General features: G+C 39.9%; 4 protein-coding genes across 9 annotated transcripts in view; 2 read left to right on the top strand and 2 right to left on the bottom strand.

The window, feature by feature from the left end:
* The window catches only part of LOC102698078 (NUAK family SNF1-like kinase 1), a 39,842-nt gene extending 38,834 nt beyond the window's left edge, over nt 1-1,008 (bottom strand). The window contains exon 1 of the mRNA XM_015347948.2: nt 849-1,008. Within this exon, the coding sequence (XP_015203434.2) occupies nt 849-911 (63 nt within the window). The 5' untranslated portion in view covers nt 912-1,008. The remainder of the gene's footprint in view (nt 1-848) is intronic.
* Nucleotides 1,009-4,206: 3,198 nt separating this feature from the next.
* On the top strand, nt 4,207-6,182 carry LOC102697682 (serum amyloid P-component-like). Its single transcript, XM_006630971.3, has 2 exons — nt 4,207-4,330; nt 5,026-6,182. Exons 1-2 carry the CDS (start codon nt 4,276-4,278, stop codon nt 5,682-5,684), a joined length of 714 nt encoding a protein of 237 aa, XP_006631034.1. The 5' UTR covers nt 4,207-4,275; the 3' UTR covers nt 5,685-6,182.
* A 116-nt stretch (nt 6,183-6,298) lies between these two features.
* Nucleotides 6,299-27,440, bottom strand: kbtbd12 (kelch repeat and BTB (POZ) domain containing 12). Of its 5 annotated transcripts, none has more exons than XM_006630941.3 (6): nt 27,358-27,440; nt 18,985-20,130; nt 18,032-18,302; nt 16,596-16,746; nt 11,140-11,337; nt 6,299-10,367 (listed from the first exon to the last, which is right to left on the bottom strand). In XM_006630941.3, the coding sequence occupies exons 2-6, from the start codon at nt 20,037-20,039 to the stop codon at nt 10,198-10,200; spliced, it is 1,845 nt and encodes a 614-aa protein (XP_006631004.3). In that variant the 5' UTR covers nt 20,040-20,130; nt 27,358-27,440; the 3' UTR covers nt 6,299-10,197. The 5 variants fall into 5 exon arrangements, with proteins under 5 accessions (XP_006631004.3, XP_015203418.1, XP_015203417.1 ...); XM_015347932.2 differs by lacking the exon at nt 27,358-27,440 and adding an exon at nt 21,381-21,481; XM_015347931.2 differs by lacking the exon at nt 27,358-27,440 and adding an exon at nt 20,810-21,000.
* Nucleotides 25,815-27,463, top strand: part of mgll (monoglyceride lipase) — a 53,810-nt gene continuing 52,161 nt past the window's right edge. Inside the window, exons 1-2 of one of the 2 annotated variants that reach the window (XM_015347934.2) lie at nt 25,815-25,906; nt 26,350-26,582. In XM_015347934.2, the coding sequence (XP_015203420.1) occupies nt 26,576-26,582 (7 nt within the window). In that variant the 5' untranslated portion in view covers nt 25,815-25,906; nt 26,350-26,575. The remainder of the gene's footprint in view (nt 25,907-26,349; nt 26,583-27,463) is intronic. The other variant, XM_015347935.2, reaches the window with a different exon arrangement.

Raw genomic sequence — 27,463 nt, 5'->3', positions numbered from 1 at the left:
GTTTTAAGGTTCTCTGTTGCAGGATGCTGGCCATCACTATGACTGAAATGTTATTGTTATTGCTTATTGCCACATTTTGAGAGAACTCCTTAAAAATATCTGATGTTTGGGTACAATATATCCAAGACTGCAAGCGCACTTTTTGAAATGTCTGAGAGAAGACATCCTGAAACTCAACTGTGTACATAAGATACAGAAGTGCTTACACCTGGGCCTGATCATTTTTATAATGTACACAGTTTTAGAAAGATCTGTAAAGGGTGCTCAAATCAAAAAAATGTCAAATTGAATGTTTACACACTCTCCAACAGCTTTGAAAAATCACCTGTAACAGTTTAAAAGTTCTCTGTTGCAGGATGCTGGCCATCGCTATGGCCGAAATGTTATTGTTATTGCTCATTACCAATAATTCACTGGTGCACCCAGTGAAAGGCTTTGTGTATCTCTACCCAAACCCATAGGAGTTTAACATTTTAAAATATAAATATTTCCGTTTTGTATAACACGAGCCTCTTTTTTCCCCACATCAATTATTTCACATTCAGCATGTTACATTTTTGCCAAATGTAAAGAAATCACGAAGGTAAAGCATTCATATAACAGACTGTGAAGTTGCGTGACGTTGAAGTCACTGGAAATGGGCATATGCAGTTTAAGAAGAGAGAAAACACGTTTTTCTTCACAGCCAAAACGTTGTGTTTTCTCTCTTCTCTTTTCAGCATGGAATAAACAACTATGACTTGTTCCTTTGCATGCTGACGCAGCTAATCACCTGAACTACTGTACATACAGTACTGTATAGTTTAAAACGAGGATATTGTATACGCGCAAAAACAAGCCTTACTCACCCGATTCCAATCGGTAAGCCGCCAGCAAACATGACGCACGGAGGACGAAAAGGTCACCATCATCAGCACACAATTCGTTAATGGGCATGCATAAAATCGAAGCAGCGCACGTGTGTGTACCTACTTTAGGTCGCCAACGCTGTACGCGCTAGTAAGATTTAAATATACAGGTTTACGCAGTGTGTTGTCTGTACAGTATGTAAGTGTACTGTCTGGCTCTCTTCCTCCATGTTGTTGCTAGTCTACTTGTACGTTAATGCTAGTTTCCGCAGTGAAGGGCCAGTCTATTAACTTGCAGTCTAGTAGTATTGTCGTTTGTTTAACTGAACGGACTGAGCTCAAGTTTAAAAAAAACCAAGCGTAGGTGGGTGGGTGTGAATGGTTGAGAGCTTATATCGGAGGGAAAACAGTTGTGTTGTTATTAAAGCTATAGAGTGTTCGATTCTGAATTCAAATATTCATATTAGAAGACAATTTGGTAACTTGTACTAGTTTTTGTTCACTGTTTGCCCTTCACCTCATCGTTGTGTGTTGTGAATATTCGGGTTTTTCTTTAATTATGCGCGCTGTAATAAAAGCCTCACGCTTTGCATTGCCGTTCTCCAGAGATCAGCTGTTTTTTTACGCACCGCCACCATCTTACAGATGAGACACTTTGACGCCAGCTATGATTTCACAACCACTATACATGATCTTAAACGTGGAGAAGACTGGTGTGTTTGCTCGGTGTTGTACTCGAGACCCCTCGAGTTAACGCCTCAGTAGCAGGGTGTAGACATTTTCAAAACCAAGAGCTCAAGCTCCAAGTTTGCAATTTAAAGTTTTCCAGAGCAGAATGACCTAATGTACAGCTTGAGACCTGGGAGTACGACTGTGGCTTCAACACAGGCGTCCCCCAGTTGGGAGCAGTGTACTGTATATTCAAAGAGGAGAGGGTGAGCCACACACTACATAATGCTCTTGGGCTCCTTCAGAGTCATGTGTTTGTACAGGGCAGTTCAAAAACCCAGAGGCTTCCTTGGCCCCAGCGATGTCCTGCAAGACTTCTCCAAAATACCATCACGCTAGGATCCCACCTACACTCGAGAGGGAAATTCTTCCAACTGTCTGAACAAACACTGTGTTTGAGGTCCAATTTATAAAATTTCACATATTGAAAATCGATTCAGGAGTGCAGAGAGAACAATAAAAAAAGGAGATATTACTCCAGCAACAGCCCTCCAGACTGAATATCAAGATGCAGTTCTATGGTTCTGTAGGTCCACATTTGGCTTATAGTTAGTGTACCACGTTTTCTTTAATGTTTTACTCTAACCATTCAGAATTATTTCTTTAATAGTTGTTATGCCAGGCCTTTAGGTGGAAAAAAGAGGCACAGTGAAGTAATTATTCACAAAATCTGATCAACACTGAAGATTACAGAGATTATTACAGGAGTGAATAATAATGTGGTAATAGGGAAACAGAAAGGAGAACAGCAGGTAGCCGAGATGCACAGGAGAAGCAGTCGGGTCTGGGATGGAGACTGGAGGGGATGATAGTTAGCAAGTGATAGCATCTGCAAATTGGAACCAGAAGGCTGTGAATGGATAAAAAACTGTGGGGTAACTCCTGAAAAAAACCTAAACCATGACCAACCACACACTCTCATTAGTGACTCAATGTCAGAGCCCTGAAGGCTAGTTCCTCAGGGCTTAAATAGTGTGCAAGGTTCCAGCCTGATCTCGTTAGTGATGGCCCTGATGAGCTCCTTCCACGTGGCCGTGGTGATCGAGGGTGCTGATGCAGGAGCCCTGGAGCTCATCAGGGCATCACATCTTGTAAAACAAAGACAAAGTGTTTCTATTCCCAGTTGTAATTTATTAACTTCCACACAACCGTTTATCAGCAATTGTGTTTACTTTGAGTTTTAAGCTAAACATAAACTTTGGTAGCATTCTTTTACTGATTCCACTCTTCACTGGCTTTCCACAGCAACATCACTGTTTGAAAGCAGCTGTAAAACACCTTTGGAAGTTTTAATTTTGCTGTTACAAATATTTACTGTTAGTCACAAAACTATCATGATGATAAATAAGAAAAGCGAATCACTTGGTTCTACAGATGTTTTAAAAATCATGCCCCACATCCTTCAGTCTGAGGCTGAAGTTTATGTTGTAAGGCATGTTGTCAGGACAGCCCACAGTAAAAGTAAAACTCAAAGATACAAAGCGAGCATCAGAGGTGAAATACACTTTCAGGTGGGGGTAGCTGACTGAGTATTCCCCCACCTCCACTATCAATTTCTATCTTAATTGGTTAATAAGCTGTGCAGTGCCATAAATGATTGTCATCTGACCATTCCATGTACCCTCCCAGCTTACATCCTATAAAACTCCTCCCTAGTCCTTTTCACCTTCATCGCTGGATGAAATAAGGAAGGTTTCCATAGCAACCCCTGGACACTTGTGCCTTAGTGTCCCCTTCTTGAACCTGCAGGGGTAGTACATTCACCCCCTACCAGTCCATAACAATGTTTATTAGTATGTATTACCAACTACATACCAACTACATACCAACTCTTATCAGGTTGTAGTACCACCATCCACTAGTCCTCTCCATCAAGGTTGTGTTATATCTCCCTTGACAGTCCAATAAACATTTTTTAGATATGCTAGGCAGCTGGTTCAGCAGTGTCAGTATACATGAATATATGGCTTTTCGTAGAGCTTTAACCAGAGGCACAAGCTGGGGTGATTCAAAATTATTCTAATACTAAAGTGTAGTAACATATATATAAGTATTACTAAAGTAATCAATATTGATTATACGAGAATCAAAAGTTAAACTAATACCTGTAATTATTAATGGTGATTTCAGTATAAATAATAAGAATATAAAATGAAATTAAATTATTCTGTCCCTTCAATCTCTTCATTGTCACAATGCCTCATACCCTAAATGTGATGCAATGAATTGATCAATGAAACAAGTCCAAGAAACAATTCAAGTCAAGCAAACAGGGTTTCATGCCAGGAGACCAATGTGGATTTGCTGCAAATAAGTTTAAAATGATCTCTTGCAGGTGATTTTGCAAATTTCTAAATCAAGACTTCTAAAATCTAAAAATGAGGCTTTTGAATATTCAGATTTTTAAATAAAATATTCTAAAATTGTGTTGACAGTATGTTGCAAAAAAATGGTTTAACTTTTATGTTATTAGAAACAATAGGTGAAGACAGGATATAACTTAAAGCAGTATACAGTACTGTTTTTTTTTGTGGAAAAAAGGACTGAAACCTGAGATTTGGTTTGGAAGACCTTGGAAGAGAGCAGCCAATGTCTGTCAGCGTACGTGTATATAAGTGCTGTAACAAAACTCTTCACATTCACAGACTGCACAGTAAGCTAGAAACCCTTTTCATTCCTACAAAAGCAGAGATCCTTGATGGAGAAGGTAGTGTTCCTGTTGACCTTGCTGGCCTGCGGATCAGGAGAACAAGGTAAGAATTTATTGAACCATCCCGGTCTGAGATGAAGAGATTGCTGCAAATGGGTGAGGAAGCATGAAGCAGTTTTTCGATAAGAAAAATGGGAAGAATTTTTTTTTGTCAGAAAACAATTATCTTCTCATCATTAAATAGGACGATACTACAGATGGATGTGTTAGAGAGCTGAGTCTTTTAATAATGCATTTGGGTTTTGGGTATTTGCAATAGAATGACAATTAATAGAATACTTCTCACATGTATTATATTAAAGTGCTAAAATGTTTAAGTTCTTTGAACTGTTTTGAATTTGCATTTAGGATTATAATGTTTGGATTCTTCATTAACAAGAATTTACTTTATATAAAATTGTTATAAATATTTGTGAAAGACAGTTTTACAACAAGTCTTTGCTTGTCTCCAGGATTTTCCCGTATTTGGCAATATTTAAACGTGAAGGGTTTGAGTTTCTATTTTACTTTGAAGCGTGAAGATGTACTGTAATTCTGTGTCAGGATGTCACTTTGTCTCATCATATCTAGCAGTGCAAAGCTTTCAGCAAAGATGGGTTGAAACGGATCACTCTAAAATTTCTAATAGCGTTTACCGTACTGCTACAAAGTTCTTAGTCTTTTTTAAGATTACCTGTTTTTATTGCCTTGTTAGCAGATTCATTGGCCAATGTTAGCCTTCTTGCCTTTTCTGTCCAGATCTTTCGGGGAAAATCCTGGTCTTTCCTGAAGAATCCAAAGCCAACTATGTAAAGCTGGTTCCTAAGAAAGAAGCACCCCTTCGTGCCCTGACAGCCTGCTTTCACTACGCCTCTGATATACAACGCGGTTATTGTCTTTTCTCCTTAGCCACAGAAGAGCAAGATAATGCTTTCCTCATCTTTAAAAATAAATTGGGTGAATACGAAGTGATAACAAACTCCAAGTCCATCTTTTTTTATGGTGTGCCAGAGCAGAATGACCTGCAGCGCTGGACACACCTGTGTGTGACCTGGGAGTCGGATAGCGGCTTGGTTCAGCTGTGGGTTAATGGGAAGGAGAGCATAAAGAAAGGGGGATCCAGATCAATTCCCATCAGCGGGAAACCATTTATTGTGCTGGGTCAAGAGCAGGACAGCTATGGAGGCTCGTTTGACAAAAGTCAGTGTTTAGTTGGTCAGATGTCCAATGTCCACATGTGGGATCGTGTCCTGTCTCCTTGTGAAATACAGGATGTTCATTTAGGCACAGGGTTTGATCCAGGGAATATCTTGAGCTGGAAGTCAATGAGTTTTGAGATTACTGGGTACGTGATACTGAATGGCATGACTGACAAGAACAAGTGTCACACCTCATCCTTGGACCCAACAAAAGTTTAAAAAGGGGTTCAATGAAAATGGTCTTAATATGTATCTGAATTTAGTCTCCTTACCGCTCTTTAATGTAACCTTCTGTTCTATGTCGAAGGGTTAAAAATTGTTTCTCTGTAAAGCACGTTCAGAAAAACACCAGCTGCAACATTAAAGTATTGGCTGCTAATAAGACCAGGGGCCTGCAGACACAAAGAGTGCTTGTTTTAAGAATCCCAAAGAATTGATTTTGTGTAGAAGGCAAATTGTAACTACCTGCTTTTAGAAAACACTGATATAGTTCAATTATGTAGACATCTTCCGATTAAAGTAGAAGTTTGCTTAACCAATATAAATACATTTTAAAAATATTGTTTCTTTTTGAGACTTAAGCTCTTTGTATTCCTTATCAAGTAAATTTATAAAAGTTCAGCTGTAACGTTTCTTGTTAGAACCATCCTCCTAATTGCAGGAAGGGTGCTTCTCTTTGGCTAAATATACAATAAACTCCTCTTCTGCTTGACAAAAGGTCTCCAGTGGATTTTTTTACTCTACATACAGTATACAGTTTTTAATTTTTTAATTAACTTTTGCTTCACGTGAGATAGCTCCAATATTAGAATAAGGTTATGGAATAGACAATGTTCCACAGTTCAGTTCAGTTTATTTGTTATATGCACAAGTGCAATGAAATGCTTATTTGCACGTCTGCTCCGATACACAGACATTAAGAAATCACCAAAACAAACACAGAACAGCAGCAGCAAAAACAACAGCAAGTTAAATGACATGCAACTTTAAAAAGCCAGGTCAGCCAAGCAGTGCGAGAAGAGAAAAAAACACATCAGTGTGAGTAGTAATGTAGGTGTAGTAATCGAGATGAGTTTACTCGGTGGTAGGGGTAGAGTTCATTAATCTGACAGCTTGCAGGAAGAAACTGTTTGAATGCTTGGTTTATTTTGTGTATGGCATAGCTCAAAAATTAACACTTTACTTTAGAAATGTATTTCAGAAATAACTTTCTTTCCAAAAATAATATTTTTTGTGTATTTTTTGTTATTTGCTTTGTGGAAGGGAACAAACAGTTTTGGTCCGCTTGAGACATTGCTACCATTATAATGACATTTTCCAGTAGTAAAGACAGATTTGTGTGGAGCATTATTTCACATGACAAATCTCAACCATAATGATTTTGTTCCGTATAAACAAATCCAGAAATAATTGAGCAGCATGGTGTCATAAGCATGGTGTCGTTATTTACTTAAAAATAATTGGATTGTCCAATTTTCCCTCTGGTACAGTATAAATGTCACCCTTCTGCATGAGATCCACAAAGCCCCCCAAAAATGTATGGTTGTTTCTATGCACACTCCATTTTTGGCCTAGTGTTTTGTCAACATTGTGTTCTGTGTCATTTTCCGGATGGCAGTCTTGTTTTATTTTCACCTAAACAATTCCTTTAGATACGGCTTCTTCAGTTTTCACAGATAATGAACAACGCGTGTGTGCCTGCCTTCTTTTACTTATAAGTTCCTTGGAAGGAGTTATTTGGCTGTTTTGGGAGAAGCACTGCAGTAACAGTATTGTCTATTGTGGAGTTCTAGGTAATCTGGACACCCTAGAATAGAAGAAATATTATACTCTTTCCACCCATCTTCTAACTGCTCCATCCAATTCAGGGTTGTGGAGAAACCAGTCTATCCTGGCAAGCACTGGGAGCAAAGCAGGCTACTCACAGCCACAAGCACAAACACACCCACACCAGGGACCTTTTTCCCAGAAGCCAATAACCCTACCAGTATGTCTTCAGACTGTGGGAAGAAACCGGAGAAGCCGGAGGAAACCAACACAGAGAGGGAGAGAACAATACAATAAAAGATCCACACAAATAGGTCCACAATTGAACCCGGGACCTCAGTATTGTGAGGAAGCAATGCCAACCACTGAGCCACTGTGCTGAACCAGTTGTCATCCTTTTTTCTTCTCAATTGGGCGAAACAATGAAAGAAACTCCTTTACCTGCAGAGAGTTATTCAAATGATACAAACACTACATTTTACATTGCCTTATGGTAGCTGGTCCTATAAATCTCCGACTTGAACGCTAGGTGGTGTGTTTGTAGCGTCAATGTAAAATGCCTTCTCTTTGTTAAAGCAAAAATGTTTTGTCGTAAAACAAATGCTAGTACCGAGTTTCTCCAGATGGTGGCAGATGTGCGCAAGGCAAAGAGGTGTTACTGTAAAACCAAAAATGCACAACAGAAAACACATGATCTGGAAATCATTGAAAAGAAAAAAATGGTCTCAAAGCAGTATTAATTACAGTCATATCCATCCATTTTCTAGCAGCTCTGTCCAGTCTGGATCTTATCCCTGCAAGCAATAGGCACAAGGCAGAATGCACCCTGGAACTGTCGGCAGTCCATAACAGGGCACACAATCCCACCAGAACCAATTTTCAGGAAGCTAATTAACCTGTACCAATATGTCTTTGGACTGTGGGAGGAAACTGGAGCACCCAGAGGATACCCACAAACAATGAGGAGATTGTACAACCTCCTCACACAGAAACTCCACACCCCCCCAGAACTGAACTCACAGCCCCATCTCTGAGGCAGCAATGTTAACCACAGTGCTGCCAAGTATTAATTAATATTTTTATGGAAAATCACTGTGAAATATTCTTTATAATCTGACCATTTTTTTAAAAAAAAGGTCTTATGAGAGCAAGTGAAGTGGGAAACTGAGGAATAGTTAAGAGATCTTCTCTAGTCTTGTGTCTCTGACAAAGAAGCAATTATGCAGAATACTGTGACCAATTTGTACTCACATAGGTACTGTACATTGCTTTGCATCTGGATTTTACATTAAGAAAAGTGAGGTTCACAACTAGTTTTGAAGTTTTGTACTGGAGTACCATATCAAAGAAACAATGCTTATATTTAACAAGTTAACCTGAATAAAAACTCTCTTAGGATTTGCACAAAACACCTTACATTATCACATTAATTTTCTCCTGACGTGTTTCTTGGGTTTAAGTGTCCTGCACAAATATAATTAACATATTGTTAATTGGCCAAGATAAGGAAAGAAGTCTTAATATTTAATGGTTAAGATATTCAATACTTCAGGTGTTTTGTGCATTAAGGACCATGTGGAGTGGAATTTCCAATATATGAGCTTTCTACAATACTTGTAATAGAATTATACAACGGGATGAGTAATCCAATTACTGTATACTTCAGCGATAATTGGTATCACTTTGTAAAACCAACATACTGCTGGTATATTTCCTCCAAAGCAAAGTATAGAAAAAAGAACCTAAGCATTTTTTCTGCGAGTAACTACATAGCACATCTAAAATTGTCAGAGATGCCAGTCCATGCCTTGTCAGACACACAAACACACCAGGGCCAATTTCCCAGAAGCCAATTAACTAACAGTACCAGTATGTCTTTGGACTGTGGGAAGAAATTGGAGCACCTGGATAAACCAATCCAAACATGGGGAGAACATACAAATTCCACACAGTTAGCACCGTGGTTCATATCTTCACCTAAGAGCCCCAGGTCTGTGAGGCAAGAGAACATACAGTACATCTTACATCTCATTTCCCTGAATGTTAGAGGTCTCATAACATTAACAGCCGTGAGATCTCCGGATTCTGGAATCTCAGTTTGGTGGATAGGCAGTGCTCCAGTCCTTTTGCAGATGAAATGACACAAAGCACAATTTAGAACAATTTTCAAGTATGCTGAGATGTTTCTGACTTTTTTTTAATAGCAAGGTTGAATTCAAGATTGGCGGATGTGGACATTTCTTCATGTGTTTCCTAATCATGCATGGTAAATAAAAGTTAACAGACTTTTTGTGGCAGTGACATTTTTGCGGAAGAAAATGTTTGCCCTTCCCATGAAAAAACTGCAGCTTCATTGTCTGGGAATTTAAATATGTAATGAGACCAGGGAGAGGAGAAATTTGTGACTGTCATATATTTGAATTGTGGTCTGGGATAGAGGCTCCCTGGGTGGTTTAAATCACCAGGAAAACATAAAAAATGTTAAATATTCCCCCGTTTAAGCACTTTGTAGCATTTCACACAGTTCAAGCATTATTTACTGCACCTATGCTAACAGAAAATATCGAAGCTGCAGTAAAGCTTTTGATTTGCACAGTTTCCATTCATTAGCAGCTATTACAGAACCCATTAACTTAATTTACCTTGCTTTAAAAAGCTATCACACTTCATTCATGCCACCTCTTCCCAATTAGCACAATATTGCATCATAACCCGAATCGCTAACAGCAGGACTCCGAGGACACGGCTTGGCTCTGTTCTCAATCTCTTGTAAAAACAGCACGGTGTTTTAATGTGAAATCTATGATACGGCCACAGAATTCAAGCCGGCGAATTAGGAGCGATCAAAAACGGCAAGCTAATTTCCCGTTCCGCTTTTCAGAACGCACTATGGAAATAAATCCAGCCTGTCCTGCATTGTCGGCCTCTGCCCGTCTTCTTTGACCCCTGTGAGTGGGGAGACCCCTCACTGCTCCAACAGGTCAGTAGGAGGTGGAATGAGGTCCCGGGGGTTCAGTTTGGCTACCAGACACACGTCATAGCTGTCGTGCATGAGGACACCATGGGCCACCACGTTCCACTGGTTGTCCCAGGGATCCAGCTCCAGGATGTCCTTGGTGATGACCTCATGGCGATCTGTCGGAACACACAGCCCCGTGTTATTGACAATGTACCAGCACACATGCCGGCAAGCCAAGGCAGGGCATAGCCATCAACACGCGGTCTTAAAAAAGAAAGAATGTTCCAAACCCAAAATGTTTCTTGCACTTTCTTTGCTGTGCAGATGTGACTGAAGCCAGTGTGATCTGACATGCTACTTGGGCCTTTTGGTGCTCAGGGATGAAAAATGGGGCTGAAGTTTTCCACCGATCCTGTGCATTTTACCCACACTGAAGCTCTGGAAAAGTTTTATTAGTGTGTCTTGTATTTTACACGGTCATTTCTCTAGTTTGTAGTTTTAGCTTTGTGTGGTTCGGATGTCTCTTACCTAAACTGTATTTTTTAGATAAGAGATAACTGACAAATTGCAAACACACAAATGACAAAACACGCTGTTCCTGTTTTACGGAAAAAAGAATAATTACTCTTACACTTCACACCACTTCTTTGTTTAAGTCATATGCCAGCCAGCAGAAAGCCATTCAGTGTATTAAAAATAATCCACAGTTAAGATGCATCTTAGACTGCCTCGTGCAGAACCTCTTAGAGTACATCTTCATTTGGAGAGAGGACTCCATTCTTGCAATGTGATTGAAGCTCATTTTCAGAACTAGTGAAACAAACATGCCTGACCGGAAGAAGACTTTGGGAGCAAGAGACATGAATAGACACAGGCAGGTCTTTGTGCGGTGTTTTATTCAGTCGTGTGAGAGAGGAAGCTGGCACGAGCAGGCCGAAAACGGCTTACCTGCCCCGTTGTAGGCTCCGCACACATACAGCTTGCCTTCTACCACGCCAGCATTGGTGGCATTGGTTCGCAGGGAGAGGAGGGGGGAGGGCAGCGGGGGGCCTTCTCTCCAGAAGTCCCCATCGGGGTTGTAAATCTCCACGTTGTCAAGGCAACGCCGAGCCTGGCCGTGATCCGCCCCGAGACACCCAATACCGCCTAAAATAAGAGGCAACACCAACACCAACTGAGCTGCAGCCAGGTGAGGGGCTCCTGTTGCTGAGTGGGAGGTTACTGACCCAAGGACACTGGTCTGACACCGGCAGCTGGCGAATACAAGCTAATACTTGTTTCTAACTGTTGGGTAACAACTCAGGTCCTTTTTTTTCTACTTATATATAGCTTTCAACTGATTCCAATCCAAAGCAGGCTCTTCATTAATTTTTTTAGAAAAGCAGGCCTCAGCTGTCACAAAAAACAATTGCCCTCAAGTCCCTATAGCTCCAAATGGTCTTCTGGCAATGATTATATTCCATTGCTTTTTTTATACCTCTTTCTTAATGAGAATTGCTTGACAAGGACCTTCTGAAGGACACATTTGTCAGCAGCGCATGTTAAAGTTAAACGTTTATTAAAAATGTTAACAGAACATTTGTGACTCTTTCTTCACTGTAATGTAGCTTCATATTCTATTTTGTATATGATATGCCTGTGTTATTTATGATTTTTCCTTCTGTTCTTATAACTTTCCGTCTTTCCATTGTACTGCATCACTGTTATTTCAAGAGCAACACAAGAAATTCCTAACAACCCAAAGCGCTGGTTTGACTTAGATATTATATACAGTATATAAAGGTATACTCCAGCCTGCAATGACCTTGATTTCCACTAGGAGAGCTCTCACATTTGCAAGCCAAAGAAAAGGGACTTTGGAGTAAGATCAGCCAGCTGTTGAGCAGGCCGATAAGATGAAAGGCAAGGCTCTGCTGGACCATATCTTGAGACTGGATAACATTTCAATGAATTTCATGGACTTCATAGCCTTCAGACTACTTTGCTTATTATTTATTTTGTCAATAATCTCAACAATAAGCAGAAGGCACCCTAAGTATGCATGACGTAGGTAATCTAGCTGACAAAACACAGTCTTGGACTTTATATCACCTATTTTCTGTGTTGGATTGTGGAGGGCTTTACTGACACACCGTTTTACTGATTTTACAGTTTTATTGGCAAATCTTTGGTGTTTTCATAATATACTGCACCTCAGATAAATTAATAAATATAATTTAAGGTTTTTCTAAAATATCAATTAATAGCAGGATGTTTTCATACATCTTTAAAGCAAATGCCAAGAGGAGAAACTAACATAGAGCATACTTGGAATCATTTCACAATTGTTCCTTCAGCACTATAATTCCCAGTCTTTTTTAGTCCCCCTTTCCAACTGTAGCAGGAGCTACTGTAATTTCAACATATTTTTTATCTTCATTTATTTTACTAGGAGTTTTCCTTCCCAGCTCGGAAGAATGAACAGTTCTTCAAAATCATTATGCAAGTGACCTACTTCCCAGATTATTATGTAAATTACAGATTATTATGTAAAAAACTATTTTGCACTCATACCGTGGAATTATTTTAATACCGTCGTCATCTCAATGTGGCACCTACTGTACAGTAATTCTTTGGAATTGTTGCCTTCTTGTGTGTTTGTTTCTCATCTTCAAATTTTAACATACATCTATTTTTATATTTTTAAGAAGCAAATCTGAACAAAGTTTTTTATTACACATAAAGAGGACTGTGCTTCTTAAAGATTAATACTGACTAATATATACTGACATGCAGATTTGCAAACAAAGAAAATAATTTGATCAACAGGAGTAACATTTACATAGCCCCTTCCAATATAAGGAACTCAAGGCTTCTCACCTTAAAAATCTATTGTTAATATAGTATACCTATATGTTAATAGCAAAAATGCACATTGATCTATAGAGAAAAGTTCAGTTCTTTTTTATTGTTACGCTAAAAACATAAACACTTTAAGGTTGGTCTTTTTATGGTTTACCAAATACAACTGATTCAAAAGTACATTTGCCCCCTTAAATCTCTTTGAAACATTCTGTCAGTGCTGTGGTATTTGGATTTTTCCTAAAATTGTTCTTAAAAAAATGTTATGAGATCAGTACTCACGTATGACAGCAGCAGATCAAAAACTGCTTAGGAAACAGAATTGTCTTTTTTTTCCTTCAATGCATTCTGTTGGCTTAGCACTGACTTGGTGAGTAGAATACAAAACAGATGTTTACCCTGGATTTTCAAAACAGAACCTTGTAATAACCGGCTACTAATTAAATTGAACACTTTAGAAAGTATGAAGTTATTCTTTCATAGTTATTTTTATATTATTCAAAAATCTATATTTTATTCAGTGCTTTTCTGCTATGGTTGTTATAGTTGTATATAATTACACACAAACAATACAGTATAACGTGTTTTGTAAGCATATTCCTTCTCTAAATCTTTCACTTTGTTATATACGGGGAGGCATTACAAATGCAATAAATATATTATAGTAGGTCTGATACTCATTTATTGCCTTTTTCATGCTCCTCAGTTAAATGCTAAAATAGACTGGCACTGCACTGCTGATTGAGGGATGCTCTTTCTTGGCAGGCGTGTTTATGTCTAGCTATTTGATCGTTAGACAGGATTTCAGCATAAACTCACTTCCTAAGAAACATTCTTCTTTTCTCTAGAGAATAATGTTGATTTGATTAATCTAATTAGTTTGATTATTCTTTCACTCTAATGCAAACAGTTCTTTTCACTCCTCTGTCAAGTCTGTACACTGGAAATGAACTTCTTTCCTTTTGGCTTATACATTTGACCCAATTGCTGTACACTTGAAGCAGGGACAGAACTTTGTGTTCATGTGGGAGTTCTTTCAGTACTAGGGTGGCCAGTCGTAACCAAGTTGTCCCCAGCTTGTACCCCTGTAGTCTGTTTTATTCCAAGATTGTCTGAATTGGTCCAGTATTTTCCCTACACAATAATCCCTTTTACAGCCTGACCCTATCAAACTATTTGCATTCCTGGGAAAATCCTTAGCTTAGAAAAAGAAAAAAAAAACAGGACAAACAATCTAGTTATTTATTCAAAGTATTTCAAACTCTACACCAGCTGAACCCTTCTTGGAGCACCTGCTCTTTTAATTATGTATCTTAATTAGTTGCACAGTCGTTTTTGGGTATAATGTGCCTGTAAGACCTACATTTTCAGGCTGTACTGTAGTTTAATTTCAGTACCTCAAACACTAGGTCCTCTGTTTCCTGCACAAAACCCGAGACAAAAAAAATGTCTGCTACCATGGACTGTATGCAGGAAACCGTTTCTGCATGTCACAATTCAGCTATTCAGTTCTAAAGAAAGAAGTAAACAAACTGTTGTAGAGATCAAATAAAATTCAATTTCTTTGATACTAGGAATACATAATACGGGTGGGTTCTGGCCTCTTTTAACAGTTTACATAGCAATCACTCAAACCTTTACCCTGTAGCATACAAGACTAAATAATAACTGTTACAATGCCTCAATCCAAAACCTTTCATTTAATTCTGTCAAGCCATATTTAGCAGACATATATTTTTTGTTTTTATGGTTGTTTTGTAAATAAATAAAAAAACAAATAAGGCAATAATGGATTCACATTCACATGGGGGAAGAGGATATTTGGAGTTTTATGTTCTTGTTATGAGGGCTTCACCAAAGCAAACTAAATCTGAAATGGAGCATCTGGAGGGTTTTTTTTATAGAAAGGGGATTTCTGAAAATCAGGTCATGAAGTAAATATGAGAATTCTAACTAAACTTTATACTTTGATACTGTGCCAGATTGGAAACGTGTAAAGCAGATATCAAAGGGCATATACAGTTGTGAGAAAAAGTTTGAAATCATCTATTTTCTTGCATTAATTGCTCCTGAAGTGTGATCTGATCTTCATTGTCTGTCATAATAATAGATAAACACAATCTAATCAAATTACACACAAACAATTGTACCTTTTCATGTCTATATAGATCGCATTGCTTGAACATTCACTGTCTATACTAGAAAAATTATGCACACCTACAGTAGAATAATTACCTCTATTAAGGTGATAACTGGAATCAGGAGTTCCAATCAATGAGTTTGATGAGGTGTTTCAGGTGCCTGCCCTACAAAAATCCCACAAAGGTTGGTTACCAACCAGCTGTTCATAACACAGATCTGTTGAAGTAAAACATGCCCTGATCAAAAGAAGTTTCAAAGGTACCAGGAAGAGGAGTTATTGATGCTCATAAGGCTGGAAAGGCTGGAAAAAAGAATTTTTAAAAATCCACTGCCAGGCAAAGAAATTCAGTATCATTGCTATTTTCCCTAGGAGTGGTTGTCCAACAAAAATTACTGCAACAGTAAGACGTACAATGTTCAAGGAGGTGACAAAGAACCCCACACTAATAGCTAAGGATCTGCAGGTACTGTATGTCTTGTGCTGGCTAATGTTCATGGGTCTGCAACAAGAGGAACAAGAGTGGTGAGCGTGGGAGGATACCACAGAGGAAACCATTGTTCTCCAAAAAAACACACTGCCGCTGTCTCAAGATTCCAATGACCACTTGAATGTTCCACAATGTTACTAGCACAATGTTAGGCAATGTTATATTTGGAGGAAACAAAACACTGCATACCAATACAAAAACCTCATCCCAAACATGAAGCAAGGTGGTTTGGGGTTTCTTTGCTGCCTCAGGGCCCAAACGGCTTGCAATCATTGAGGGACCCATGAATTCCAAATTGTATAAGCAAATTCTACAGGTGAATGTCAAGGTATCTGTCTGGGATCTGAAGCTCAGTAGAAGCTGAGTCATACAACATGACAATGATCGTAATCGCAGGAGTAAATCTAATGATCGAAGGGCTTAAATAAAGGACATTTTGCATTTTGGAACAGCCAAGTCAAAGTCCTAACCTTAACTCAAATGAGATGCTGTGGCATGACCTGTAGCAATCTTCACGCAAGACATCCAAAAAATATCAATGAACTGAAACAGTTCTGTAAAGAGAACCAATATAGAGCAATGATCAGCAGCTACAGGAAACATTTGGTTTAGGAGCTTTAGGAGCATTTAATGCAGGGATATAGACGAGTTCAAAGGGTTCACACAACTTTTTCTCACAACTGTATTTACAGTATATATATATCACTGTTTTTAAAATTGTACAGTATACATTCACAATCTGGCACTACAAAGGCATGGGACCTGGAAAATGACATAAGGTAAGCTTTGTCACCAAAACAGACTGACAAGATGTTACGGAAAATTTAAGCTTTGAGCCAACACATTTAAAAATCATAGTGGCCACTATGCGCCAAGCTTTTAAAATCAGTACGAGCTTTATTTCAAGGTGGGCTTGGAAGACTTCTCTCTCACCCAGGACGTAGATTTCCCCGTTGACCGCGGCTGTGCTGCAGCGGTACTTGGAGTACGTCATGGAGGCCCGCTCCGTCCACTTGTCCTTGACGGGGTCGAACTCAAACAAGCGATGGCTCAGTCGGTCCGGCTCATCGTCTGGACGATCTGTCTGCAGGAAACGACAGGTTGCTAAAGAACTGGCATTTATAAATTGATTTCATTACATTATTCACATCCTCCTCACTGATAGCTGGTGTGTGGGGAGCGTACTGGTGATCTTTGGCTGCCGTCACATCACCCAGTTGGGGCTCCACACTGGTGGTGGTGGAGGGGAGTCCCCATTACCTGTAAAGCGCTTTGAGTGGAGTGTCAAGAAAAGTGCTATATAAGTGTAAGGAATTATTATTATTATTATTATTATTATTATTATTAGAGGGGCACAAAGAACATAATCTAAAGCCATAAATGACTTGCTTGATGCAGACATTTAATATGATCAGTTTACACTGTCCTAAAATTGACACACCTCTCTCGCTGCCCAGTCTTGCTGTGACTGGTCTCTGTCTCGTACAGTATTTTTACTGTAAAAATCCAGGCATTTATTAACAATGACAAAATCTGACCAAAGAGTATTATTATTTTTTTGCCTCAGCATATCCCCCAGACAACAAGAAACTCAGTTCTTTGAGTGTTTTGAGGTGTATCATGTTGCTTCCTCGACTCTTATGTAACAGTCTTTGTTTGCTTGTATCTCAACCTGGGAAAAGAAGAAACTTTGCAGAGCCTAGCATAAACACAAATGAGAAAGCCCTCCAGTACAGCTTCCTTGTTTAGATTTGCTGCCTCCACAAGGAAACCACTTCAAGACTCCCTTTTAAATTCAAGGATTTTTTTAAGCTGTAAGATTCTGCACTGTGCATAATTAAGCACTTCCTTAGAAACTGTTTTGAGCAATGCTGTTTACATGGCCCTGACATCTGAACATCAGAATGTCTATGGGAGGAGGCCATTATGCTCTGAGTTCTCAGTTGGTTCTATTTTTGTCGCATGAACTGTATGGTTCACACTATGAACAAACCCTAACCCCTGGTCATACTGGAAACTTCTCCCAGTTGCTAATCAAATCTAGAGTGGCTGTCTTTGGGAAGTGCATGGATACTGGAGTATCTGATACGCTCCCACCTCCACAAACATACAGAGGCCACAAAACCTCCACATGGGCCAGCTGTCAAAAGCCAGAACAGACTTCAGAACCCGGGAACAGTGAGGCTGCAGTGATACAGGTCATGCTGTCATGCTGCCAATTAAACTGTGTTATAGTCACAATGTTAGGAAACTAGCCCTAACCTGCCTGGATTCTACTACAGTGAGGAACCAGACAAAACTACCAAAAGCGAAAAACTCAGCACAAACTGGCCACATGCAAGCACAGAGTGAGTTTATTCATACTGTACCTGTGGAGTCCACCCTCCCAGTACGTACAGCTTGTTTTTGAGGGTGACAGCAGCATGACACGCCAGTGGAATGGGCAGTGGAGGAGAGCTTCTCCACTGGGTGCCTTCCATGGAGAATTTCTGCACACAGTTTGTGACCACGTACTGGTTCTTCAGCTTCATCTGACCCCCCAGGAGGTATAAATTAGTCTCCAGTGTGCCCAAGGCATACATCTCCCGATACTCTGCAGAGCACAGCTTCTCCCAGCAGCCTCGTGATTTAATGTGGTACCTGTGTCATGGATACAGGCAGACAAAAAGCAATCAAGATTGAAAGTGTAACATTTAGAGATGGATTCTCTAGATCAGTTGTTTGCAGTCTATCAATTTACAATTTGGATGTTGTATGTGTTATATATTACAATTAAACTATTTTCCTTTCTGAATCGTAGAGTGGGAGTTAAAGCAATTAAAAATGCATTCATTTCAAATTGGCCCCAATAACACATCTTAATCCATAGTGGCTCTCTGGCTGGTTTCCCAGTTGTACTGTTAAAGCTAGATAATGAGATTCTTGAATGAACGAGATTCTAAGAATCAGGGAAGCAGGACAATCAGACAAAGACCTTTACTGTATATTCTTAATTCCTGGATAAAGCTACAGTACACAGTACAAATATCCAAGGAGAACAACAAATCATCTCATATTTTAAGTTTATTCCTCAAGCGTTTGACAAGATTTCAGTCAGACCAGTGGTCTTGCAATATATTTAGGAAGCATTAACCATTTATTTTATCTGAGATGTGTCTTTGAAGAACAACAATACAGTACCATTACTGTACTATTACTTTGTCAAGAAATATGTGACATCCTGTTCTTGTCAGGCTTTTTTCTATCAATCACTCACACATTCTTAGTCACACAAAGTCCACCGGTTGCAGGAAACAGCCGTGCAGCTGAGGAATTTACAGACCTGCAGATTTCCACATTTCTGCTCTTCTGCCTCGATAGTCTGAGAGCCCCAGCCTCTCCGGCAACCACAACATCATTGTTCTCCATCACTACTCCCGCGCAGACAGAGCCCAGTGCTTCCCCGTACCGGGGGGAATTCATGAAGTAGGTTCGCTTGGTGGTGGGAGCATAACAGAAACTGAAATCGGCGTAACTCCCATGCCTAGATTTAATTCCCAGCCCGTTGTTCCCAATGCAGAGCAAGAGGTCTGTTGTTTCCATTCCGTAACGCAGGTGGAGAGACCGAGGCAGCCCGGCCTTCTGCGCGAACTCTAGAGCTTCGGTGATCATGCTGTAGCACTGCGAGTTGCACAGGAGGGCCGTGTTTCTCTTCAGGGCCTCTCGCAGGAAGTCGGGGCTCACCAGGACCAGCCTCACTTGCTTCAAGAGCTCCAGGGCATGCTCCGCACGCGGGTTTCTGTCGTAGTTGACCCAGCGGAGAACCACATCGAGGACGCTCTCCTCCCGGGAAACATTCAGGTCATCGGAGCTTATCAGGGCCAGCAGCTGGTGGGAGTCCACCTCCAAGATCTCCTCGTGCAAGCAGACCTCGGCGAAGTGCTGGTACAAGTACTTCTTCGCCCTCTCTGCCAGATCCTCGGCCCCGAGGAGCTTGGCATAGTGGTACACGCCTACACAATTGGAGGCGTCCATGTGGTCCACCATGTATTTTTGGCAGTTTTTGAAGACATCGTCCATTTGGAGTAAAAAAGCCGCGGTGGACACAGACTGGACATTAGCATTGGAGAGCAGCAGCTCCGAGCTGTACATGTAACTCAGGATGACAGACAGGCTGTCTGGTGTGGCATCCTGAAGAATCACCTCCCTCTTACTGCACTCCTGCAACCCGCAGGTGAACATGACCTTGAAATAGGGGCTGAATGCAGAGAGGACGAGGCGATGGCATGGGAAACTCACCCCTTCTGCCACCAAAACCACGTCAGTCAGTTCATGCATCTCCTTCATCTTGTTGATGTGGCCCAGCAGTGCGAGGCTGTGTTTAACCCTGCAATCCATCACAGTATACAAGGGACAAGGGCTTAATTTGTAAGGAGCCGCGCTTACGAAGAAAATGCACCTCACAAGGACAGCTTTCACTACCTGAAAGCTAGAGAAAGAAAAAAACGGCATGTGTCAATTCAAATGAAAAGTTGTACATTTATCATTTTCTAGAGACAGCAACCACGACTTCAGCTAGTCTGCAGCTTCCTCTCAGTGATTTAAAAACTGATGCTAGGTGCATTTCTGAACTTTTGTCATGTACTCTAATACTTTCAATGGAAATTAACATATCAAACTGTTCTCAGACCTGATCTCAGCAATACTGCTCATTTGATCATAAAGGGAGGTCAACAGCTATCTACTATGTTGTCAAACAGTACAAAACGAAATTGATTTTTTGAAAATTTATTTCTTTTCAGGGCTCTGGCATAATCGATTTTAACCCGACATTTCAACTTTCCTGATTAAAAATGGCTTAGCCTTTTCGGTTTTATTTTTCTTTTACAGAACGGGAAAAGCACAGGAAACAAAATCAAACAGACCGATATAAACGAGATGTAATGTTTAAAAAACACGGTGCCCTTACTTAAGATGGCCCCGTTTCCCAAGGTGAGCTTTTTAACGCACTGTTTATAAAGAACCACTACATGAGCCGCAACATGCACGCGTTGCTGTCTATAATTAGCAGTACTGTACCGTACCCAAAATGTTAAAATAGATTTTTTGTTTTTAGCTAACCCGAAGCGAACATTTCCCCCCTGGCAAATTATAACACACTGACTTACTCGAGAAAGCATTAGGGCTATTACTGTTTTCACACTAGCAAGATAGCTGAACTTGGCCAAGTAACCACGCTCACTTGCCTGCAGTGAAGTTTAAAATAGATTACATCTACAACACATGACAAACAACTAGTGGGCCAACAACACCACCAACTACTCTATGTCTGACGTCGATCGTAAATGTTATTGTTGTTGTTATTTAACAAATGGGATTTTAAAACCCATTTCCAAAAATATTTATTTCCACAGATGTTTTAAAACGTCGAAAAACAAGATATCGCGAAAGTTGCGTGTAGCTTGTTTCTATGCTTTTTTAGCAGCTCAGAACTTCACACCATAGAATGGTTAAAATCGCAATCTTTGCTAGTATTTGATAGACTCTTTTTATACAATTGTTGTGATGGTGATGAGGTTCATGTTGTTAATGATGCTTTTTATTTTTAATTAACAGCATCTGTAGCTGAAGTAACGAACCAACAGTATTAATCAGCTTTTGTGTTGTTACTAAGTGATATGCGGGTATTTTGCTCAGCTTTAATTAAAATAAACACTGAATTATACATTACTTCTTCACCTTCAATCCAATTCGGTTGACAGAAGCGGTAGCATATTTTTCTCGCTTGCCTTGCCCTCGATTTCCATATTTCTAAAGAGAAAATTAAAATGTCTATTTACCAACAAAATTAATTTCCATAATTTGCCTTACACTGTAAGCTTTCCTGGCGTTGTACTAGTCTGTACTTTCCAATATCGAGTGAATTTAAATGTTTAATGTTGTGGCCGGATTTTCTCGGGGCAAGATAGTCTTTCCACTGCGAATGGTTATTATATAATGGAGTTCCGGTACTATCGTAACCGGTGGGCATTTAACAAAGTAGTTAAAATTGTTGAAATGAATACAGGTATCTAGTAAGATGTGATCTTGTTAGTATACAGCGGTAAAAAAATGAGAAAAACTATAATCCACGTCCCACAAGATTTAAAGAAAAATGAAAAAAACAGAACACACATTTATAATGTTGTCAAGATAATGTGAGGCAAGATAAGTCCATCCAGGATCCTAATTAACTGAGAATTTTCGTTAGTAACTGCAATTAACGTGTCTCAGGTAATAATAAGTGATGCTCTTCAAAGGGCTTTTTTCCATTAACACTAAGCACAAGATTTTTGTTTATACATCAGGAAATGGTACAGACTTAATTGGCTCCATTTGAAAGAGCAGTCATTAATTCAGTGCTGAGCTCCAGCAGGTATTCATTAACTTGCTCCATTTTCTTAAGCCAGCACTTAACAAAACAGTATTTTAGAAAGAAAAGTTCATTGATAGGGCTGACATAATATATTTTTGTTAACATCCATACTGCAAAATCAAATGTTATTTCATCTGTTTTCGAAGCTGGACTGGAAGCTGAGACTAGCTAGTCACTCTACTTATTACTTATTTTTTAAGACAGTGTTAGCTTACAACAATGCACATTTCCGATGTTTGCGGTACCTTTTCATTTTGAAAATGCAGACATTTCTTTTTTCCTGCTGTGTAATTCCCAGGGAGTGGAAAGTATAACCGAGCAAGAATGTTTGTCTTTGATGGACCCTACAGTTTGTTGAAAATCAATGAGCTGAGAGGCTGTTGCATTGTTAGTTACTGTAACACAACATCCCTTTTTAAGCCTGCCACTTCCTCAGGATATAATAAAAAACAGCTCAGCACAGGAATGATATTGTGGTCACAGTCTAACCACAGGGAAAAAAAAAACTTTTTCACAGCCCTGCCCTCCTTGGGGGTGCATTCTAGGAGGCTGCAGGCTCAGGACTGATGAGGATAAGGTTGATATAACTAATCATTTTCCTTAAAAATTAGCTTTGTCATAACATTGAGCACACTGCATAGTCCAGTAGAGCACTATGGGCAAGTCAGTGCTATGCTGTACCTACATTATGGATGGACTTTGTGATTGTCCATTATTGTATAATGATTAAAGAGAATAGTGTGAAGACCTGTAACAATAATTGATCATAATTCCTTCCTTTTTAAAAATCCCTTTCACCCCTCAACACTTTAGGAACTGGAGGGGAATTACTTATCCATCACTGAAGTTTAACACCAAACTGCCAGCAGTTATATTCCAGCACCCACAATACACAGCAGATTAGGTGGAGATTTGAAGTTTTACTTCACCACCACCATAATAATAATTATTTTTGTTGTTGTTATTTTGTTTATTATTGTGGTAATTATTATAATTATTATCTCACCACACATCAGCTACAGTATCAATGCGGAGGAGAACAGAGCGAGGATCACCTCTGTTTTACATCTCATCCAACAGTCAGCACCTTTTTTAGAGTGTACCCATCACTTTACTGGGGCTTTAGGACTCACACAGACCACAGGGTGAGTGCCCCCATACTGGTCCCACTAACATATCGTCCAGCAGCAAATAGTAGAATGAAGAGGAGACATTAGGGAGACCAGAGTGTGGAAGCCAGGGGTGAAATTGAGCCATGGCATCAAGATTAACACCCCCTACCCTATGCACAGTGCTGTGGGATCTTTAATGGCAGAGTGAGAAATATCATTTATTTATTTATTTTAACTACTCACTTAAAGGATGTCAGATCTTGCATCAATGATTCCTGATGGTGTTCCCAGAGGAGCACAATGACTCTGGCTCTTGGCTGAGTTCTTCCAGTCTTTAATCCCTAGCTAATTAATTTCAGTTTGCTATTTCTGTCATATTTGACAACTTCGTTTCTGCTCTTAATAGGTCAAATGGGATTTGTAATTGGTATCAACCCTGTAGAAATTTCTGAGTTTCAGAACTAGCCTCATTTGCCTGCAATGTAAATAATTTGACCTCTGCAGGAGGGAAAAAAAATAAAAGAAGTTTATTTCTGCCGCCAGTGTCTGTTCATAATCATTTGATCAACTACTATAAAGTTATAATTCAGAAATAATTCCAGACAGGTTGAGGAGAGGTTATGTAAAGATGTGCTGAAGTTACTAAAAATAATGCCCCTTGAAGTTGGGTATTTTTGATACTCAGGACTGACCAAAGAAACAAGTTAAATAACTGTCTAGAAACCATGCAGGTCAATTAAATCATCAAATAGTTTTGGAGAGTTAGAGCGCAGCTGGAAAGTGCCCACACAGTATTTCTGTAGGACTAGGGGTTGGAAACCACTGTCCTTAAGCACAAAGCAACATACTGGGACATTAGTTTGAAATTCATGTCCATGTTTATAGCCAGCAGCCATATCACCGTGCAACTCACAACCAGCAACCCACTGAAACATAGCAGGTGTGAGCCTGGCCATTACCTGGATGGGAAACACCTCCTGGGAAAACTAGGTTGCTGCTGGAAGAGGTGATAGTATAACCAGTAGGGGGCACTCACTTAGAGGTCTGTGTGCGTCCCAATGCCCCAGTATAGTGACGGGGACACTATGCTGCAAAAATGATGCTGCCCTTCGGAAGAATTGTAAAACCGAGGTCCTGACTCTCTGTGGTCATTAAAAATTCCAGGGTGTTTCTCGAAAAATGTAGGGGTGTATCCCCAGCATTCAGGCCAAATTCCCCCCTGGACCAATTACGGCCTCCAAATAATCCCCATCTGTGAATTGGCTTCATCACTCTGTCCTCCTCCACACCGATAGCTGATGTGTGGTGAGTGGACTGGTGGTGCGCTCCAGGCGGGCCGGGATTGGCCATCCATCGTTACAGACAGAGGAGCAGAGAGTTAGGAGGACAGAAGGACAGGTGGAGGGGGTCCCCATTACACTACCTCTTTAATTGAAGTGTCCAGAAAGTGCTGTAAAGTGTAAGGATTATTTCTGTTCATATTTGTCACATGCACAAGAGCAATGAGATATTATAATAAAAATGCTTATAAGAAATGCTTACTTATACTATTGTTTATGTGCAGAGGAATAAGCACTGATCCACATACTGCACTGGCTGCAGTCCAGCTTTGCTTCACTTTATCAGATCTGACAAGATCGCACTTAAAGGTGAACCTTTTCCTATCCTTTCCTGCCTAGAATGTTCAATCAGAATTCAGAAAGAGTGTAAGGTGTCTTATTCAGCTGCACGTCTGGGATGTGACGCTAAAGGGAGGAGATGGGCAGAGAATTCCAGAGGCGAATACAACCTGATCAGGGTTTCTACAGTAGGTGAAAGATTGGCGGCGGAGATCACTGTTAGGTACAGTATCTGTTTATTGCTTCGAGACTTCCTTATATTGCACAACGCTTTACGAAAAAGACTACCTTTTGTAAGAGAGGCTAAGGACTCGAGATAAGGTCACTGGATGCTCACCCTTACTGCAAAACTAGTAGGACGGCATTTCTTTGAACATTGTTTCCATTGTAAATGAAGCAACAAGGCTGTAAGCTGCAGTAAGACTCTGGCGCTACTTAAACTGGTTCAAAAACCTGGCATCTACTGTACAACATACCTGACCTTTTCACTTTATGAAAAATATCTAATAAAAAAAACAATTTGCTTTGTTTCCCTGCTGGTATAGTACACTAAACCAACGTGGGATTAATTTCCATTCTGGTAAACGGTTTAGCACTCTGAATATAAAATATAAAATTGTGCATTTTACCAGGGGGCTATTCTACGTCAGTATTTGGATGTGTTTACGGAAACTCGTTTTTGTTGTTTTTTATTAGAGATTCCAAACACACAGTGAAATAGTTATTGTTTAAAGAATTAAGCGATTTTTTTATTATTTGGTGTCGCTGAGAAAGAAATGTGCTAGTGTATCAGTGTCACGGGTAACCTTACATTCTCTCTATACGGCATAATGTACAGTGCCAACACAAGGGTCTGTGGTCAGCGCCAGGGGGCATGATCGTCTTGAATAATCTAATACTTGTAGTCTGTCATGGATGATTCGTCATATTAACCTCTACATTGACACGTAAGAAAGGGGAACAACATCCCTTTGTGTTATAAACTTCACTCAGAAACCGGTGTACCACCGTCCAGCTGCACCAAGCATTCGAGACGACAGCTAAGGAATATAAAACGTCCCTGTTAAGACTCATTTCGAACACCTGCTTACAGTAAATGATTTTCATCACTTCACCAAGGTAACGCCGCTGACTAAAGCGGTTGGAGCTTCGTCGGGATGTCCTATTATTGTCTTATGAAGTGAAAAATTTAATTATCTGAGAACGCCGAGGCACGTTTTCACTGGTGTGCTGTAGTTCCTTGTCCTTTTGAAGAGGTGTTCGGTGATTACATGCGTGGCTTTTGTAACGCTCGCCTTGAAAACTTTTCAAGGTCTGCGTTACTTTAGTATGGAAATGTGTCATCATTGGCTGCTGACGGCTTTCTCTCCGCCTTTGCAGGCTACGCGAACGTGTCGGGAGTATTCAGATTCTTACCAGCGCACTCTCATAGCACAATACTACAGACGTGTATGGAGCTTGTAGGTGATACAGTACTGCTGGTACTGTTTACAACGCTTCATCCACGTACTCAACAGCCCTGTCTTCATTTACACAAATACATATTTGCCTCTATGCTTCAGAAAATTCAGAAAGATCTGAGGACAACAGTGCCGTTTCCAGGGTCATAGTGGAAGATGCTCTGGGGTCCACGAAGTTCATCCATAATAAAGAGTGCTGTCGCTGTTGAAGAAGCTGCTATTGTTTTTTTTTTCCGTAAAGGGTATGCATTTTTAAAGTTGCGCTGAAGACGCTTTGAATTCCTGGAGGAACCCGGCTTGGTTTGGTCATCTCCAACCACAACATCAAATGTGCCGTGAGTAATTCTTGGTTAATAACGCGCTAGGGCATGCTGTATTGCTTAAAATGTGAAATAGTGGACCGTCACGTGTTTATCATCCGTAAATCTCTTACATAACAAAATATATGGTTTAGGTGCACTGTGATAAACTGAAACACATTTCTTAACTTTGCGATCAATGTACTGTATCACTTTTTCAGGCAACACATGTGTACTACCTTAATGCTAGTGATGGTTCAGGGTACGAGAGAAGAGTCCCGTGTTTCCCTATTTGAATCGTGAAGACTATACCTTGAATGTGGCATATGCCGACAGGTGTAATCTGTAATCTAATATCTCGCTGCTCAGCTATACTGTATCATGTACTGTACAGCAGCTAAACAGTATTAAGTCTGTGCGCTCTGAAGCAAGAACTGTGGTGCCCTGGCTTATAAAGATATTGTAAATCGTGTCGTTAAATATAAACACAAACTATAACTATAAAGTCAGACGAAACCTGTTTTTTTAAACGGCATCTTGCATGTTTCAAAACGAAACGAAAAAGCGTGTATTTGCAGTTCACGTTGTGTGTTCATACTTTTAAGACAGGTTTCCGTTTGGCTAGTGACAAGATCCGTGACTTAAAAAAACACACAGCAATGTACACATTCAACAACTCCGCACTGATAAAACTCCACATAAATATAAATTACGCTGAATATTAAACCGAGTAATCGATACTATAGTTATTTGTGATTCTAAACATAGAGATGTTTTTTTTGTGTGTGTGTGCTCTTTATTTTACTATTACCTGTTCTTGTGTAGCGATAGTGAAAGAGTTCGCTTGTCTTTTCTCTGCAAGTCAATGTCATTGCTAGAAGGACAGACCTCGCCGACCGCGTCGGAGGGAGGGAAGT

Source organism: Lepisosteus oculatus, chromosome 4 (genome assembly GCF_040954835.1).
Source record: "Lepisosteus oculatus isolate fLepOcu1 chromosome 4, fLepOcu1.hap2, whole genome shotgun sequence".
Taxonomy (NCBI): domain Eukaryota; kingdom Metazoa; phylum Chordata; class Actinopteri; order Semionotiformes; family Lepisosteidae; genus Lepisosteus; species Lepisosteus oculatus.
The sequence above is the reverse complement of the archived record's forward strand: the minus strand, read 5'-3'. Positions and strand labels throughout refer to the sequence as shown.